General features: G+C 40.6%; 1 protein-coding gene across 2 annotated transcripts in view; it reads left to right on the top strand.

The window, feature by feature from the left end:
- The window catches only part of MAGI2 (membrane associated guanylate kinase, WW and PDZ domain containing 2), a 1497921-nt gene that overhangs the window by 1374418 nt on the left and 106876 nt on the right, over nt 1-16627 (top strand). For both annotated transcript variants that reach the window (XM_049894296.1, XM_049894295.1), the window contains 2 exons: nt 10412-10597; nt 12955-13129. In XM_049894296.1, the coding sequence (XP_049750253.1) occupies nt 10412-10597; nt 12955-13129 (361 nt within the window). The remainder of the gene's footprint in view (nt 1-10411; nt 10598-12954; nt 13130-16627) is intronic.

The following is a 16627-nucleotide window of genomic DNA, read 5'->3' as shown; positions in this document are numbered from 1 at the left end:
ATATACAGCTAATGAGTGTTTCTCTCTCCCCAACCGTATAGTTAATACTTTCTAAATGATGTTTTCTGCCCTCAGAAACATGAGTTCAGCTGGGTTCCCAAATTGCCAGTGATGAGCCCCTCTTCCCATCCTCCTGTCTGGCCATCTGGTTGTTACCAACTAGAGGGTAACTAAACTGTTCAACCACAAGGGAATGACTCATGGGTGCTGGGGGGGAGTGCACTTCGTGAATATGCAGTCCTTAAAACACCAGCTGCTCAATTTTGGGTCTTGCAGCTTACTTGGCTATGAATATCAGGGAAGACTTTTTCATTTTTGAAAAGCTAAATTTCACAGACTTCTAGAGGAAAACAAGTCATGCAGCCTGCTTTTTAATTTTACCACATTTTTTTAGAATACAAAACATGTTTTTCCCACCTCTTCACCCCTCTGATGACCAAGACAAGCTCTTGCAAAGGACACTGCACGACACTCCTAGAAGGGACAGCATCTAGCTGAATGGATTTGTCACAACTCAGTCAGAACTTCTAGGAAGGAGAGATGGAAAAATAAGCAAGACTAATACTAGGCTCAGGTTTCCAAAGGCAGAAAAACATATCAAGAGTCTTCACCATGAATTAAAAGATAAATTTTTTGTGACAATCTTCAATCACCCCTACATATTCAGGCTCCATCAATAGGAGCTGGGCTAAAGGCATCATATCAGAGCTCTCAGACAGAGAACCAGCAATTCCAAGAGCAAAAGGGACTCCTGCCTACAAAGCAGTTCTCCTGGTTTCCTTCTGGATTTGCCAGAGCCCTCTTTCCCACCATGAGTTTTGCCCGAAAGGGAGCTGCATCTTAGCCTATGGACAATTATGTTCCTTCCTTCCCAGAATGACCTTTCTTTTCCTCACCACTCTCTGAATCCACACCCAGATTCAGTACTTTTTCCTCCCCTCTACTCTTGTTGGAGTCCTAGTGGTGCAGTGGTTAGGAGTTCGGCAAATGCTCGCAATTTGAATCCACCAGTTGCTCCTTGGAAACCCTATGGGGCTGTTCTATTCTGTCCTATAAGTAGCTATGAGTCAGAGTCAACTTGATGGCAATGGGTTTGTTTTTTGTTTTTCTACTCTTGTTTCATGTTACGTTTCCTATAGACTTGCCATTTTCTGTTGTGCTTTAAGTATGTTTTATAGGTTTGTCTCTGGTCTTCCCAAATAGACTCAGTTTCTTGAGGTCAAGTGTCTTGCCATGTTATGGTGTGGTTGTCTTCCCCACTAGGCCAAATCTAGGTGTGCTACTAAGGAAATGCTATGCAGAAATGTGTGGATTGGTGTAATAATCTTCCTGCTTTAACCCACAGTTCTAAAACTAGATGATAAATTTCACAGAGTATTGAAAGAAAAGACAATTTGAGTCATTCAATTCTGGCCACAAATTCAAGATGCAAACTAGCTTCCCTTGCCTCTTTAAGCTAATAGAATGTTGTTTAACCTTCACAATTTAATGGAATTGTGAGCTAATGAGAGTTTATGCTATTGATTGCCTTTGAAGTATTTATTTTTGTCACAGTCATTTCACAAATTTCTCGCTTATAAGTTTGACGTGATTGATGCAGAATCTACTATTCCTGTCTAATGCTTTCCTCCATAAAAACAGCACTTGGTAGGATCTATTAACAAAGAGATACTTAAATGTAAACATGAGTCACCAAGCTTTTCCTTCTCTGAAATGAAATATATTTAAAACAGGGAAACATGCCCAAAAAAAGGGGAAAAAAGAAGGTGGAATCTAATCATTCCTTCCCTTACAATGATGCAGCTAAGGATTTCAGGAAGGATCCATTGCCAAAATTTTCAGAAAGAATCCATCTGCAGAGCAAGTGAACTCCTCCAGGTAAAAATCCCATCTCCTTTATGAGTACTAAACCGGGTAGAATGCAATGTAAGCTCATTGGCTGAATCAGCCCACTTTGCCCAGGGGCTGACCAAACCTGGATAGACCGTACAGACATCCCAGAAGAGAACCCAACAGCAAAAAGGAAGGATCACTGCTTCTTAGAACAATATGGTGAGAGACCTGAAGAATCCAGGCTTTTCGAACTAACTGAGAAAGCATCCAGTTCAACTGATTGCCTCTGCATATTCTTGTTGACAGTGTGGTATGTTGAGCAGTGCTGAGTGATTCATCTACAGGAAAATATAAAACATATTAAAATATAAATGTACAGTAATGTTTCACCCAGAAAGGAATAGAGGGGGAAAAAAAAAGTGGACTTCTTTCTTAGTTATTTAGTGCTGCTATAAAAGAAAGCCCTCGTGTGTCTGTCAGTTTTTCGTACTGTGGGGGCTTGTGTGTTGCTGTGATGCTAGAAGCTATGCCACCGGTGTTCAGATACCAGCAGGGTCACCCATGGAGGACAGGTTTCAGCTGAGCTTCCAGACCAAGACAGAGTAGGAAGAAGGGTCCGACAGTCTACTTCTGAAAGGCATTAGCCAGTGAAAACCTTATGAAGAGCAGCGGAACATCATCTGATATAGTGCTGGAAGATAAGCCCCCCAGGTTGGAAGGCACTCAAAAAATGATTGGGGAAGAGCTGCCTCCTCAAAGTAGAGTCGACCTTAATGCTGTGGATGGAGTAAAGCTTTCGGGACCTTCATTTGCTGATGTGGCATGACTCAAAATGAGAAGAAACAGCTGCGAACTTCTATTAATAATCGGAACCTGGAATGTATGAAGTATGAATCTAGGAAAACTGGAAATCATCAAAAATGAAATGGAATGCATAAACATCGATATCCTAGGCATTAGTGAGCTGAAATGGGCTGGTATTGGCTATTTTGAATCGGACAATCATATAATCTACTGTGCTGGGAATGACAACTCAAAGACGAATGGTGTTGCATTCATCATCAAAAAGAATGTTTCAAGATCTACCCTGAAGTACAATGCTGTCAGTGATAGGAAAATATCCATACGTCTACAAGGAAGACCAGTTAATACGACTATTATTCAAAATTTACACACCAACCACTAGGGCCAAAGATGAAGAAACAGAACATTTTTATCAGCTGCTGCAGTCAGTCTGAAATTGATCGAACATGCAATCAAGATGCATTGATAATTACTGGCGATTGGAATGCAAAAGTTGGAAACAAAGAAGAAGGATCAGTAGTTGGAAAATATGGCCTTGGGGATAGAAACAATGCCGGAGATCAAAGGATAGGATTTTGCAAGACCAACGACTTCTTCATTGCAAATACCTTCTTTCACCAACATAAACAGTGACTATACACATGGACCTTACCAGATGGAACACACAGAAATCAAATTGATTACGTCTGTGGAAAGAGATGATGGAAAAGCTCAATATCATCAGTCAGAACAAGGCCAGGGGCCGACTGTGGAAAAGACCATCAATCGCTCATATGCAAGTTCAAGCTGAAACTGAAGAAAATCAGAGCAAGTCCAGGAGAGCCAAAATATGACCTTGAGTATATCCCACCTGAATTTACAGACCATCGCAAGAATAGATTTGACGCATTGAACACTAGTGACCGAAGACCAGACTAGTTGTGGAATGACATCGAGGACATCATCCATGAAGAAAGCAAGAGGTCACTGAAAAGACAGGAAAGAAAGAAAAGATCAAGGTGGATGTCAGAGGAGACTCTGAAAAGTGCTCTTGAGCATTGAGCAGCTAAAGCAAAAGGAAGAATTGATGCAGTAAAAGAACTGAACAGAAGATTTCAAAGGGCATCTCTAGAAGGCAAAATAAAGTATTATAATGACGTGTGCAAAGAGCTGGAGATAGAAAACCAAAAGGGAAAAACACGCTCAGCATTTCTCAAGCTGAAAGAACTGAAGAAAAAATTCAAGCCTCAAGTTGCAATAGTGAAGGATTCCATGGGGAAAATATTAAATGATGCAGGAAGCATCAAAAGAAGATGGAAGGAATACACAGAGTCATCATACCAAAAAAAATTAGTCGATATTCAACCATTTCAAGAGGTGGCATATAATCAGGAACTGATGGTACTGAAGGAAGAAGTCCAAGCTGCTCTGAAGGCATTGGCGAAAAACAAGGCTCCAGGAATTGATCGAATATCAATTCAGATGTTTCAACAAACGGATGCAGCGCTGGAGGTGCTCACTCATCTATGCCAAGAAATATGGCAGACAGCTTCCTGGCCAACTGATTGGAAGAGATCCATATTTGTGCCTATTCCCAAGAAAGGTGATCCAACCAAATGTGGAAATTATAAAACCATATCATTAATATCACACACAAGCAAAATTTTGCTGAAGATCATTCAAAAACGGCTGCAGCAGTATATCGACAGGGAACTGCCAGAAACTCAGGCCGGTTTTAGAAGAGGACGTGGAACTAGGGATATCATTGCTGATGTCAGATGGATCCTGGCTGAAAGCAAAGAATACCAGAAGGATGCTTACCTGTGTTTTATTGACTATGCAAAGGCATTCGACTGTGTGGATCATAACAAATTATGGATAACACTGCAAAGAATGGGAATTCCAGAACACTTAATTGTGCTCATGAGGAACCTTTTCATAGATCAAGAGGCAGTTGTTCAGACAGAACAAGGGAATACTGATTGGTTTAAAGTCAGGAAAGGTGTGCGTCAGGGCTGTATTCTTTCACCATACCTATTTAATCTGTATGCTGAACAAATAATACGAGACGCTGGACTATATGAAGAAGAACGGGGCATCAGGATTGGAGGAAGATTCATCAACAACCTGCATTATGCAGATGACACAACCTTGCTCACTGAAAGTGAAGAGGACTTGAAGCACTTACTGGTGAAGATTAAAGACCTTCAGTATGGATTGCACCTCAACATAAAGAAAACAAAAATCCTCACAACTGGACCAATGAGCAACATCATGATAAATGGAGAAAAGATTGAAGTTGTCAAGGATTTCATTTTACTTGGATCCACAATCAACAGCCACGGAAGCAGCAATCAAGAAATCAAAAGATGCATTGCATTGGGCAAATGTGCTGCAAAGGACCTCTTCAAAGTATTGAAGAGCAAAGATGTCACCCTGAAGACTAAGGTGCACCTGAACCAAGCCATGGTATTTTCAATCTCATCATATGCGTGTGAAAGCTGGACAATGAATAAGGAAGACCGAAGAAGAGTTAATGTCTTTGAATTGTGATGTTGGCGAAGAATATTGAATATACCACAGACTGCCAAAAGAAGGAACAAATCTGTCTTGGAAGAAGTACAACCAGAATGCTACTTAGAAGCAACTCTGGTGAGACTGCATCTTACATACTTTGGACATGTTGTCAGGAGGAATCAGTCCCTAGAGAAGGACATCATGCTTGGCAGAGTACAGGGTCAGCAGAAAAGAGCAAGACCCTCAGCGAGGTGGATTGACACAGTGGCTGCAACAATAAGCTCAAGCATAACAACGATTTTAAGGATGGCGCAGGGCTGGGTAGTGTTTTGTTCTGTTGTGCATAGGGTCGCTATGAGTCAGAACCGACTCGATGGCACTTAACAACATAACAGAAATATCACAAATGGGTGGCTTTAACAAACAGAAATTTATTTTCTCACAGTTTATGAGACTAGAAGTCTGAATTCATGGTGTCCACGCTAAGGGAAGGCTTTCTCTGTCAGCTCTGGAGGAAGGTCCTTCTCTCTTTGAGCTTCTGCTTCTGAGGCTTAACAACTCTCTCTCCCCTCTCTGCTTCCAGCTTGCCTGTTTAATCTCTTTTATGTCTCAGAAGAGACTGACTCAAGATACATCCTACACTAATCCTGTCTTATTAACATAAGAAAGACATCCCCAAATGGAATTTTAGCCACAGGCATAGAGGTTAGGATATACAACACATATTTTGGGGAGAAAGAATTCAATCCATAACAATTTCTTTTCCAAAATTTATGTGATTTGCAATTTAAGGGAAATTTCAAGCTAGTGACACATTGTCTCCTTCCCAAATGCCAGTGTGTCCAAAGCCGCATGACATATTGCTACTTTTCCCAAATATCTGTGTATCCTAAGCACACTGTGTCAAGAAGACTGTTCCAAAGGCTTGATTTACACTGCTGTCTGACAGATGATGTCTGCAAGGCATGCCGTCTAAATGGACTTCGCTTCAGCAGTTACCTTAGTCATCAATTCCCAGCGAATTAATGTGTACCATTCATCCCAATAATAGAAACCCAGGTCAGGGCCTCTTTCTTGCTCTGTAATTCCATTAGCTATGCACAGAAAACACTTAGGTCATAAGTTTTGTAGACCTTATCACTGAGCAAATGGAGCTGCCTCTTGTTTTCAGAGAGAATCCTCTCTGAGCACAGCCCTTGTCAATGATTTGTTGTATATCAACATCCAGTGGAGTTACCTATGTAGGGAAAATGCTGGAAAGGAAAAGTGAGGCTGCCTTCAGCTGCCAAGAGTTTCAAGTACTGTTCTTATTAAAGTAAATGTCAATAAAAAAAAACAATCGTTATGAAACCATGCCAGGTATTTCCAATTACTGAATATACATTTTTTAATTGTGTGTTCATTCATGTTTTATGTTAGCCGCTCAGTCATTTTCTATGTGGCTACCACAGAATTTATTTGGGTTTTCATGCTTGTATTTTGGTTTTTATTCTTGTATTTTACTTTTACTCCAAATACCCTAGTAAAGTTAAAATGGCCTTGAAACTAAGACTTATCACCATAAGCAAATGGCAATATAGATGACCATATTATAGATAATTGTGTTTACAGTGAAGCTTTCGTCTTGAAATCTCAAGTGTCAAATGATGTTTTTCCAAACTAAGTCTCGCCAGTCATTCCCTCCTTCAAACTGTTTACAACCTTGCCATTATCAAGAAAGGAGAATGACCCCACGGTTTGAAGTCACACTGGCATAGGTTTGAATGTTAGCTTTGACATGTGTTTGTCTGCTCATCAGTAAAATAAGCATGATTATTACACTGTTAGAGCTACTTCACACTTGCCGTAGGATTTAAAATAAGTGCCTAGCACAGTGCCTGGAAACTAATAAATAATAGCTTGTTGTTTTTATTATTTTGGACACATAAGATTGTGTGTGCGTGTGTGTGTGTGCGCACATGTGCGCATGTGTGTGTGTATGTGTGTGAAAAAAGTGTTTTGAAACATTTGAGGTTTTTGCCCAGTAAATTCTAAATGATCCACAGTAATGGAGGGGAGCAAAAGCATGAATAATTCAAAACAGTAAATCATCCAAAAACCATTTGTAGTATTTTGAAGTATATGTTTAAATTTGATTGCAAATGGGAGTGTTCCCAATACCCAAATAAATTACTTCAAACAAAGAGATGATGCTCTAATGTGAAGTTCTAACAAAAAGGGATCTGAGGAGCTGTCCAATTTTTCTCTCATCTCCTCTCCTCTCTTCTCGTGTCTTGCCTGTCAAAAGACAGCTGCCACAAAGAACTCACTTCAAGGCAGAGTTCCTGACTTCTACCCTCCCCTGGATCATGGCCACTGAGAAGTATTTCTTGCTTAGAGGCAGGCTGCACTCACCAAGTGAAAGCACCAGTGCTCACAAAGCAAGTGATTTACTAAAGAGAACAGACAGTAAGCCAAGAGAAGCAGTGTGCTACGGTGGTTAGGAGCAAAGTCTGTAGAATGGGGCAGACTGGGATTCTAAGCCTTGCATGGCCTATGTGACCTTGGGCAAATTACTAACCTCTTTATGCCTCAGTTTCCTCAACTGTAAATCTGCAATGATATCAGGTACCACATATGATTTCTTAAAGATTGAGTTACATATGTATTAATATAGACTTAAGCATGTATGTGTGTATACATTTATGTATATATCACTTAGCACAATACTTGGCTCATATAAGTGTTCTATAAGAAGTAGGAAAGAAAAGATATTGTTAATAGCTTTAAATCAATATGGGAGTAAGTGTGTGTGTGTGTGTGCATGTGTGTGTAAGACTCAATGCGGATAATTAAGAGATCTGTATTACACTGCTTTCCCTTTGGATGATAAACCCTTACTTACAAGTTGGTGTTTTCCTCCAGTGACCTGCAATATTTTTTTTGTGAAAGCAGAGACAAACAAATAGGTCCCTTGGCCTCATCTAGTGTCCATCTGATCCCCCAAAACATGTCTCTGCTTAATGAAGCTGTTTTCCTGTGTTGAGACTTAGTGGATATTGCTCCCTACTGTCCTGTAGTAAGAAAAACGTTCCTTCAGTTTTAGGAGTATTATAGGTTTGTCCCATGTACAGATAATCCAAACTGGTGCTCACTGTACCTACAGACAAGCACGCATACACAAAAGATGATATCAGAAATTTTAAGAAGATAATTGTAATAAAAATGATAGTTAATATTTATAGATCACTTCTTAATGTCAGGCACTGTTCTAGTCACTTCAAGTGATAATTTATTTAATTCTCAGAACCACCCTGTGAAGTCAATGATATCATGACCCCAATTTTACTGTAGTTAAACAGAAACTCATAGAGATTAGGTAGCTTTCCAGATGTCACAGGATAGATCATAATACACACATTATAGCCAGGTGACCAAATGATTTATTGACCATTCCAGCATGAAAAGGTACAAAAGAAGGGACAAAAGTTCACCCTGATTATGGTTGAAGACCGAGTACCTTGCAATACCTACATCATTTTTTTTTTTTAATCAACAAATGAATGAGTTCTTATTACAGTTCCCCTTGGGAAATATATTGTCCTAAGACTCAAAGATAATCATTAGGCAGCTCTAAGTAAGGTGTGCTTATTAAAGCCATTCGTGCTTGTGGTAAATAAAAATGTGTTCGAACTTCCAACATGCTGAGATTCACATCAAGGACACCGGCTTAGCTAGTATTTTCACATACATCTATGACCTTTTACAATAGAAGAGTGAACAAGGTACCAGTCCATTAACTCACTGCCCTTCCTTGCCATAGTTATTAGCTGATGTTCTGCCTTTAACTGTAACACATACACAAGACAGAATTCAGGAAACAGACACCCTTAGAGCATAATGAATGGTGGTTTTTGTCTAGCTCTATGCAAATTAAAGCAGTACCTGACTTCTCATAGGGAGACCAAGACAGAGATGTTCACAAGTGACTTCCTGGCTGGGGCTCACTGTTGTGAGAAAGAAAGGAAAAGAAATAGGTTTCTGAATTGTAAATTCCTTGAGGGTAAGGACCTTGTGCACTATTGATGTCTGTCCTCAGAAATAGTTATCTAGGTAGGCACTCAAAATTTACATTCAATAGAAGTCAACATGCTAGAAAAATCTATTTCCCCAGGTACCTGCCTCTCCCCACATACATAAATTTAAAAAAAAAAAAAGAAATGTTCATTGTTTTAAAGATACATTATTTTTTTTATACCATATTTCATCAATTCTAATACACACATTTTCAGATTTTAACATATCAAGAATTGGAGTGCATCTTACAGCAAATGGAATGTCATTATTTAATTGGCAGAGGTTGCTATAATTCTTTCTTGTGGTGCATAAAATAAAGGTTTATCTTATCAGTGGCATCTTAGATTTGATTAAATACATTACATGTCAGATATTACCAAGATCTCAGTACTGTTTAATAGATTAAATCAGAATAAAGAAGATTTAAAAGTCACATGATCATTTACAGTTTAGTAGATGAATGTGAAGTTGATCATAGCTTCTTCACCAGCTGGCTACTGCCCATCTTAATCTATATGTTTTCCTTTCCTGTTTCTTCCTCAGTAGAATAGAAAATGGTAGAAGTTAAATTCCCGGTATTTATTATATTTTTTTAACCCGTATATTATTGTCTCTGGAGCTCTGTCAGCAGTTCGAATATACCATCCACTCCCTGGAAACTCTATGCGGCAGTTCTACTCTGTCCTGTAGGGTGTCTGTCAGTCGAATTTGACTGGACAGCACACGACAACATTATTGTCTCTAGAGTCTGAAATCTTTGGGCACAGTGTTGTATGTCTGTGGTTCTCAAATATCTGTACATACTGCAGTCTCTTGAAGAACCCCCTAAAAATCCAGAAGGTTGGTCTCCTGTCTGGACACTCTGATCCAGAAGGTCTGGAGTAAGGCCCAGAGAGCTGTACTTTTAATCACAGGGTGATTCTGATGCAGTCCAAAGTTTGAGAACTTTGGTCTGTGTGTTTAGAATTAGCCTATCATGGCAAAGGACTTGAACTTAGAAACTCTGGACTAGTAGTATGGATGGGGCCACATTTGAGAGAAATGATTGTGATTTCAAAAGGCAAATATACTGATTAGAGAAGGAATTCTGACATGACATTGTTTCCTTTGGGGGCTGAGACTAAAAATAAGATAGAATCATGAATAATGTGAATAAGGAACTCAGTAAAAAGAACATTTATTGATAACGTCCCTGATACCTATTTCTGTCGGGGTTTTTCAGCTGTGCCCCATAAAATCGGACGCATCATTGATGGCAGTCCTGCCGATCGCTGTGCCAAACTAAAGGTGGGAGACCGGATATTAGCGGTGAACGGCCAGTCTATCATCAACATGCCTCATGCAGACATCGTGAAGCTCATCAAGGACGCAGGCCTTAGTGTCACCCTTCGCATCATTCCCCAGGAGGGTGAGTCCCTGAGACAGCTTTGCAGAGAGGTGGTCAACACACACACCTACTCACCCATCAGGTGTGCTCAGCCTGCCTGCCAGGGTCCTGGTGTCCACCTGCCTGCCATTAGTCATTTGTCAGAGTGTCAGCAGTTTATTATTACTTCCCCTTTAGCAAAAACTCCATACTCAGTTAAAACCCATATCCTATTTACTCAGTACCAATTTCATTCAGAGATCAAACTGTGTGACATTACAGGCTAAATATTGTGAGTCCCCAGACATGGAGTTATTCAATCATCCCCTGTGGTCTCAGGGGTACTGCTTTTATGGTGGTGGTAAGCCAGAACCCATTCAACAGAGATGATAGAGTTATAAATCAGGAGTGGGGTGGGGGAAGCTAGCTTACTTGTGTTAACGGTTAAGCTCTAGAGGATTCTTCAAAGTCAGGTGGATTTTGAAAAGCTTGAGGAAGTTTTGTGGCATAAAGAGAGCTCATTTAAAAAATGTTACATCTGACAAGAATTTAAAATTCACACTTAGCCTTTTGAATTTCTCTGTACAAGGACTCCACCCTGAGGTCTGAAGAGTAGTGAACATCACAACTCACCGCCTTCCTTTAAGGGGCCACCACGGAGTCCTGAGTTCCAATGCCCCATAAATTCACCTTTTCCAGGCACAGCTGGATTTAGCGCTAGTTTATAGCTGCTGACTCACCAATGAGATTTAAGAATTGAGTCCCTGGAGCTCACTGGTTGGGAGGACAATGATGTCCCACACAGAGGGTGACGGGCTCCCTCAACTTACCAAACAAAACCAAACCTATTGGTGTCTGGTCAATTCCAACTCATAACAACCCTATTGGACAGAGTAGAACTGCCCCATAGGATTTCCGAGGAGAAGCTAATGGATTCGAACTGCTGACCTTTTGGCTAGCAGCCAACCTCTTAACCACTGCTCCATCAGGGCTCTCTAGGGCCCTCTAATTGATTCAGTCCATATGAGGACTACCTGGTATACGGGCACCAAATGGCTAAACAGCCACCCGACTGTAAATATAAAACAGTGGAACTCAACCAGGGGAGCCGTGGTGGCATAATGATTAAGCACTCGGCTAACCAGAAGATTGGCATTTCGAACCCACCATCCCCTCCTTGGAGGAAGACTTGGCAATCTGCTCCTGTAAAGATTTCAGCCTAGGAAACCCTTTGGGGCAGTTCTACTCTGTCCTATAAGGTTACTGTAAGTCAGAATTGACTTGATGGCACACAACAAAAACAACAGGGGACATTTGGCAACGTCTGGAGACATTTTTGGGTGCCACACTCTGGGAGGGTGCTACTGGCATCTAGTGGGGGCGGGAGGAGGTCAGGGATACTGCTAAACATCTTACAACTCACAGGACAGCCTCCCATAGCAAAGATTTATCTAGCACAAAATGTCAAAAGGGCCAAAATTGAGAAATCCTGATGGACATGGAGGAGAAATTAAAGGATTTGGGCTTGTGAGAAAACTGAGGGGGTTGGGAGCTGGTTTATAAGGAAGTGCTTATAGAGTTTGTCTCTTACCACTCAACCAGAATAAGGAGAGAGAGAAAAAAAGAAAATGACTACATTTTTTAAACCTGTTATCTGCAAACACTAGTGTGTATAAAATATTCAATGGAAATTAACTCTGTAAAACTGCTCACTAAACATGAACATGCTTCTCAGTTTTCCCAGTCTGAAACATGTCTGTCCTGACCCTTATTCCAATGTGTAGAGATGATTTCAGTTGAAAATTTGATGCCCTGACTAGAGAAGTCAAGAAGCAGTTTTAACAAAGAACAGCTTCAGATCCTCTCAGTGCCCTGGGTTCTTTCTAGAGAACGTGGAGTACAGAGGGTTATTAGGAATAAGACTGACAGGGGAGTGGGAAAAAGATTGCAAAAAGCATTTACTTTTGCTCTGGTTCATTCCCAAACTTTGGAATACAGGTAAGACATCTCATTACAACAAAAAAATGGCTAAACCATTTTTTCTCAGCAACTAGTGCTGGAAAGCTACCATTTTAGAGCTTACTCCTGTGAATCACTTTTTTATGGTTTTAACAGGTTTTTTTTTTTTAAACTGTAATCTTTTCTCCTGATAAAATGGCAAGAGACTCTGTTCATTACCTTGTTCAGCAACAGTTATAATTAACGAAAGAATATTAATTCCAGGAGTGGTACTGGAACTTGATAAGTTTAACCTGCTATCTTAAAACCTAATAGAAACTGAAATAACCAAAGCCTTGAGTCACTGAGGAGAAAAAGAGTCACCGCCTCCAACTGATCACCTCTTGCCCTTTCCTAAATGCCAACCTGACCATATTTGCCACTGTGGTTCCCCATCACAGAGCTCAACAGCCCCACCTCGGCGCCCAGCTCCGAGAAGCAGAGCCCCATGGCCCAGCAGCACAGCCCCTTGGCCCAGCAGAGTCCTCTGGCCCAGCCGAGCCCAGCCACCCCCAACAGCCCTGTCGCCCAACCAGCTCCTCCTCAGCCGCTTCAACTGCAAGGACATGAAAATAGGTAACATTTCCTATAGATTTTCTGATTCTGAGAGGCAACGGAGGTAGGGAAAAGAGAGAGTTTGGGTACAAGGCAGGACATATGCAGAGAGAGAACTTCCTAAAGTAGAAATTTCCGTGTGAATTTGAGATTGTGTGTGTTATATGTATGGTTTTACTGGTGAACGTAGTGTCTTTCCTTCACAATAAGAGCTTTTCCTGAAGAAATGATGAATGACTAAGGATGAGTTGGGGTTAACTAGCAAAAGAGTATATTGAAGAGAGTCCAGGCCCAGGATACAGCATCTACAAAGGTCTTCTGGCAGAAAGAAAGATGCAAGTACGAGAGATGGAAATAAGACAAATATAGGGTGAGGCGAGGGCCAAGGTTTGAGATTAATCTAACGAGGGTAGTAGGTCCCAGCTCAAAAGGGCCCTGTAGGCATGTTAAAAATTTTGATTTTTATCTTAAGTATAGTGGAAAGTTGTTGAAGGGTTTTAAGCAGAGGACTGACAACGTTGGTTTTGCTTTTCAAAATGTCTTGCGCAGCCCTGTAGAGACCAGACTAGAGGTTGCTGGGAGAGAAAGCAGGTAAAGTAGTAGACTGTTCCCATTGTCCAGTGAGCCATGAAAGTAGTGGCTCAGAAAATGATGGTACTAATGGAAAGGAGGAAAAGTTGGAGAATTTGTAGGTGTGAATAAATGTTAGTATTTGTACTGTTAGGTGGTCTAGTGATAATCTTATATCCCCCTAACCACCAGTTGTCACTGAGGCAATCCTGACTCATGGCAACTCTGTGTATGTCAGGGTTGCACTGTGCTCCATCGGGTTTTTAGTGGCTGATTTTTCAGAAGCAGATCATCAGGCCATTCTTCCAAGGTGCCTCTGGGTGGACTTGAGCCTCCAGCCTTTTGGCTAACAGCCGAGTATGTTAACCATTTACCCCACCCACAGGCTCCTTGCATTCCCCTACCTACCATCTATGCGGTCCTTCCATTCTGCACAGAGGGTTAAAGATTGGAACCGTGAATAATGTGAAAAAGGCACTTCGAACTTCCAGGAAAAAAGGATGGCATACAAAAACAATATTATCTTTTTTGTGACTTGTCTGTAACAGGGAGCCTGGGTTAGGCTAAGCCATTAAAGATAAAGACATGTTCCCATGCTATTTTCCCCCTTTCAGCTGGAGAAAAACAACACAATCCATGGGAATATCTCTGAATGCAAAATCCTCACTGGTCTTTTCCATGATTCTAATCTTTTCTAAACATCTGCTTCCCAGCTCCTGCCTCCCATGTTGATAAGATGAAGTGAGACCTTGTTTTTATTACCAGAACTCTCTGGGTCCATCACTCACATTGTCGTAAAGCAAATATTTTCCCCGTGCCATAGGTGTTATTTCCATAAAGCCCTGTTCTACTCTGATTTCCCCGTTGCTTTCATGGAAAAGTAAATATCTGTTGTGCTCAGCTGTTTATGTTTTTTATATATGCCAGAGAAGAGACTGAACCCCATAAAGCAAATGATGCACAGGTAAGAATTTGACAAGCTGTAAGAAGAGTAAGTCCTGGGTGACTCAGTAATAAGCCCCCGATGCACTAGCTTTCGCCATGTATTATTTCAACAGATTACACTGGCTTCCCCAGGACTCATTTTAGACTCAGGAGAAAGGACCTGTGTGCCCCAGTAGTCCCTGAGCCAGTTTCAGATGCTTCTTCTTGTCTCTGCCACTGTTGATTAACCTCCCAGCCACAATTCCATTCTCACCTTTCCAGTACTGGGTGGCTTATCTCATTCCTGGTATATTAGTTCAATGGGGAGAACAACAGTTGGGTGAGGCCACTGTCATGTCCCATCTGCTACTAACTCACAGCTGGGATACCTTGGCCCCATCACAGAAGCAAATGCTCTGTGATTTTTTTTTTTTTTTTCCTCTTGACCACAGAATAAAATATTTCTTAATTCTGGAATTAACAGATCAAGCTGACACAACTTTTTATAAATCACTATCATATTTGCCCAGATTTTTAGCTGTTTTTCTTCCATGCTATTAAATGCCTAGAAAGCACCCACGCCAATTCTAGGGCCCTTTATTGACACTCTGGCTCCCTGGCTTAACTGGATAATTGTTGGTGGGTGGCTTATTTGCATATGGATAAAAATCAATAATCTTACAGATACCAGAAACATGTTCCTAACTGCCTTTCAAGGTGGCCTTGGACTCGACTCCACGGCACTGGGTCTGGGTTTTGGTATCAAAGGGAAAACTCTTTGTCTTTTTCTAGATCAGACTAGAGATGTCTCCAAGACAACTTATATGCAAAGCACACAGTACAAATTTCCAAATAAGTTTATTTGCACAAGGAGTTCCCACCTACCTGTCCAACTGAGCCAGTTTCCATCTTATAGTGGGATAAAATCAAATGACAATCTGCTTGTAAATATCTATTTTGTGAGTTAGAATGAGTGAATATTTTATCCTGGCTTATTTAATCTTGGGCTGGCTTCATACTAATACCCTGCACGTTTCTACCCATTTCTTTGTCCCTTAAGATCCTTTTGGATGTGCCCAGGGGGCACACAAAATAATTTTAATATGAACATAAACAAAACACTAATCAAGGAGAAGCATTTGATGAAAAGAGCCATTATGTAATACACTCCCCAACTAAGTGTAAATAGCAAAGTTCACCTTCCCCAGCAAAAGCAGATACTCCCCCATGATGACTGACTGCTTTTCAAGTGACAAGATCACTGGAAGAGCATTGGGAATTAACTTCTTTCACAAACGTGGAACCCTCGATACTCAAGGATGGAAAATATTCTTGAAGTGCCCACATGATGTACAATCCTACCATAAGATCCTTTACTAAATGGGCAGCATCTCTTAATTCTGAAACTTTGTCATACCTTTTTCAAACCTGCTAGAATTTACCATTAACAACCTGGTTGTATCATCTTTAAAGTTTCTTCAATAATGGCATTAATTGCTTTGAAGGGTATAATGGATGACCTTCTTTCCTAAGTAAATGATCTTTATGAAAATGTAATAGGAGCTGTTTTTTCTTGAAAGAATCTTGAATTTTCCTTAAATAAAGTGTTTGAAAAATTCAATGCAGCATAATTTTTGCTGTATCCAGTGTATCATTCACTTAAAAGTTAGCGACGTTCATAAAAATTTAAATGTATTTTCCTTACTAAAGCATTCTTCAATGCACGACTCAGCTTAAAATCCTGACACATAACACTGGTGTATAGAGAAGTTCGAGTGCTTAAAGGTAGGCCTGGATGACAACTGTTGCAAGTTTTGACTATGCCTACTTCTAGTCATTTGCTTAATCTTTGGGGGAGACTCTTAAATTGTACCCTCTGTCGCTACACCTCATGACGTATTGGAGTCCTGGTGGCACAGAAGTTAAGAGCTCAGCTGCTTAGCCACTCCTTAGAAACCCCGTGGGGCAGTTCTACTCTGTCCTGTGGTTTTTCATGACATATCTGTCTGGATATGAAACACATAA

This window comes from Elephas maximus, chromosome 8 (assembly GCF_024166365.1).
Source record: "Elephas maximus indicus isolate mEleMax1 chromosome 8, mEleMax1 primary haplotype, whole genome shotgun sequence".
NCBI classification, from domain to species: Eukaryota; Metazoa; Chordata; class Mammalia; order Proboscidea; family Elephantidae; genus Elephas; species Elephas maximus.
The sequence above is the reverse complement of the archived record's forward strand: the minus strand, read 5'-3'. Positions and strand labels throughout refer to the sequence as shown.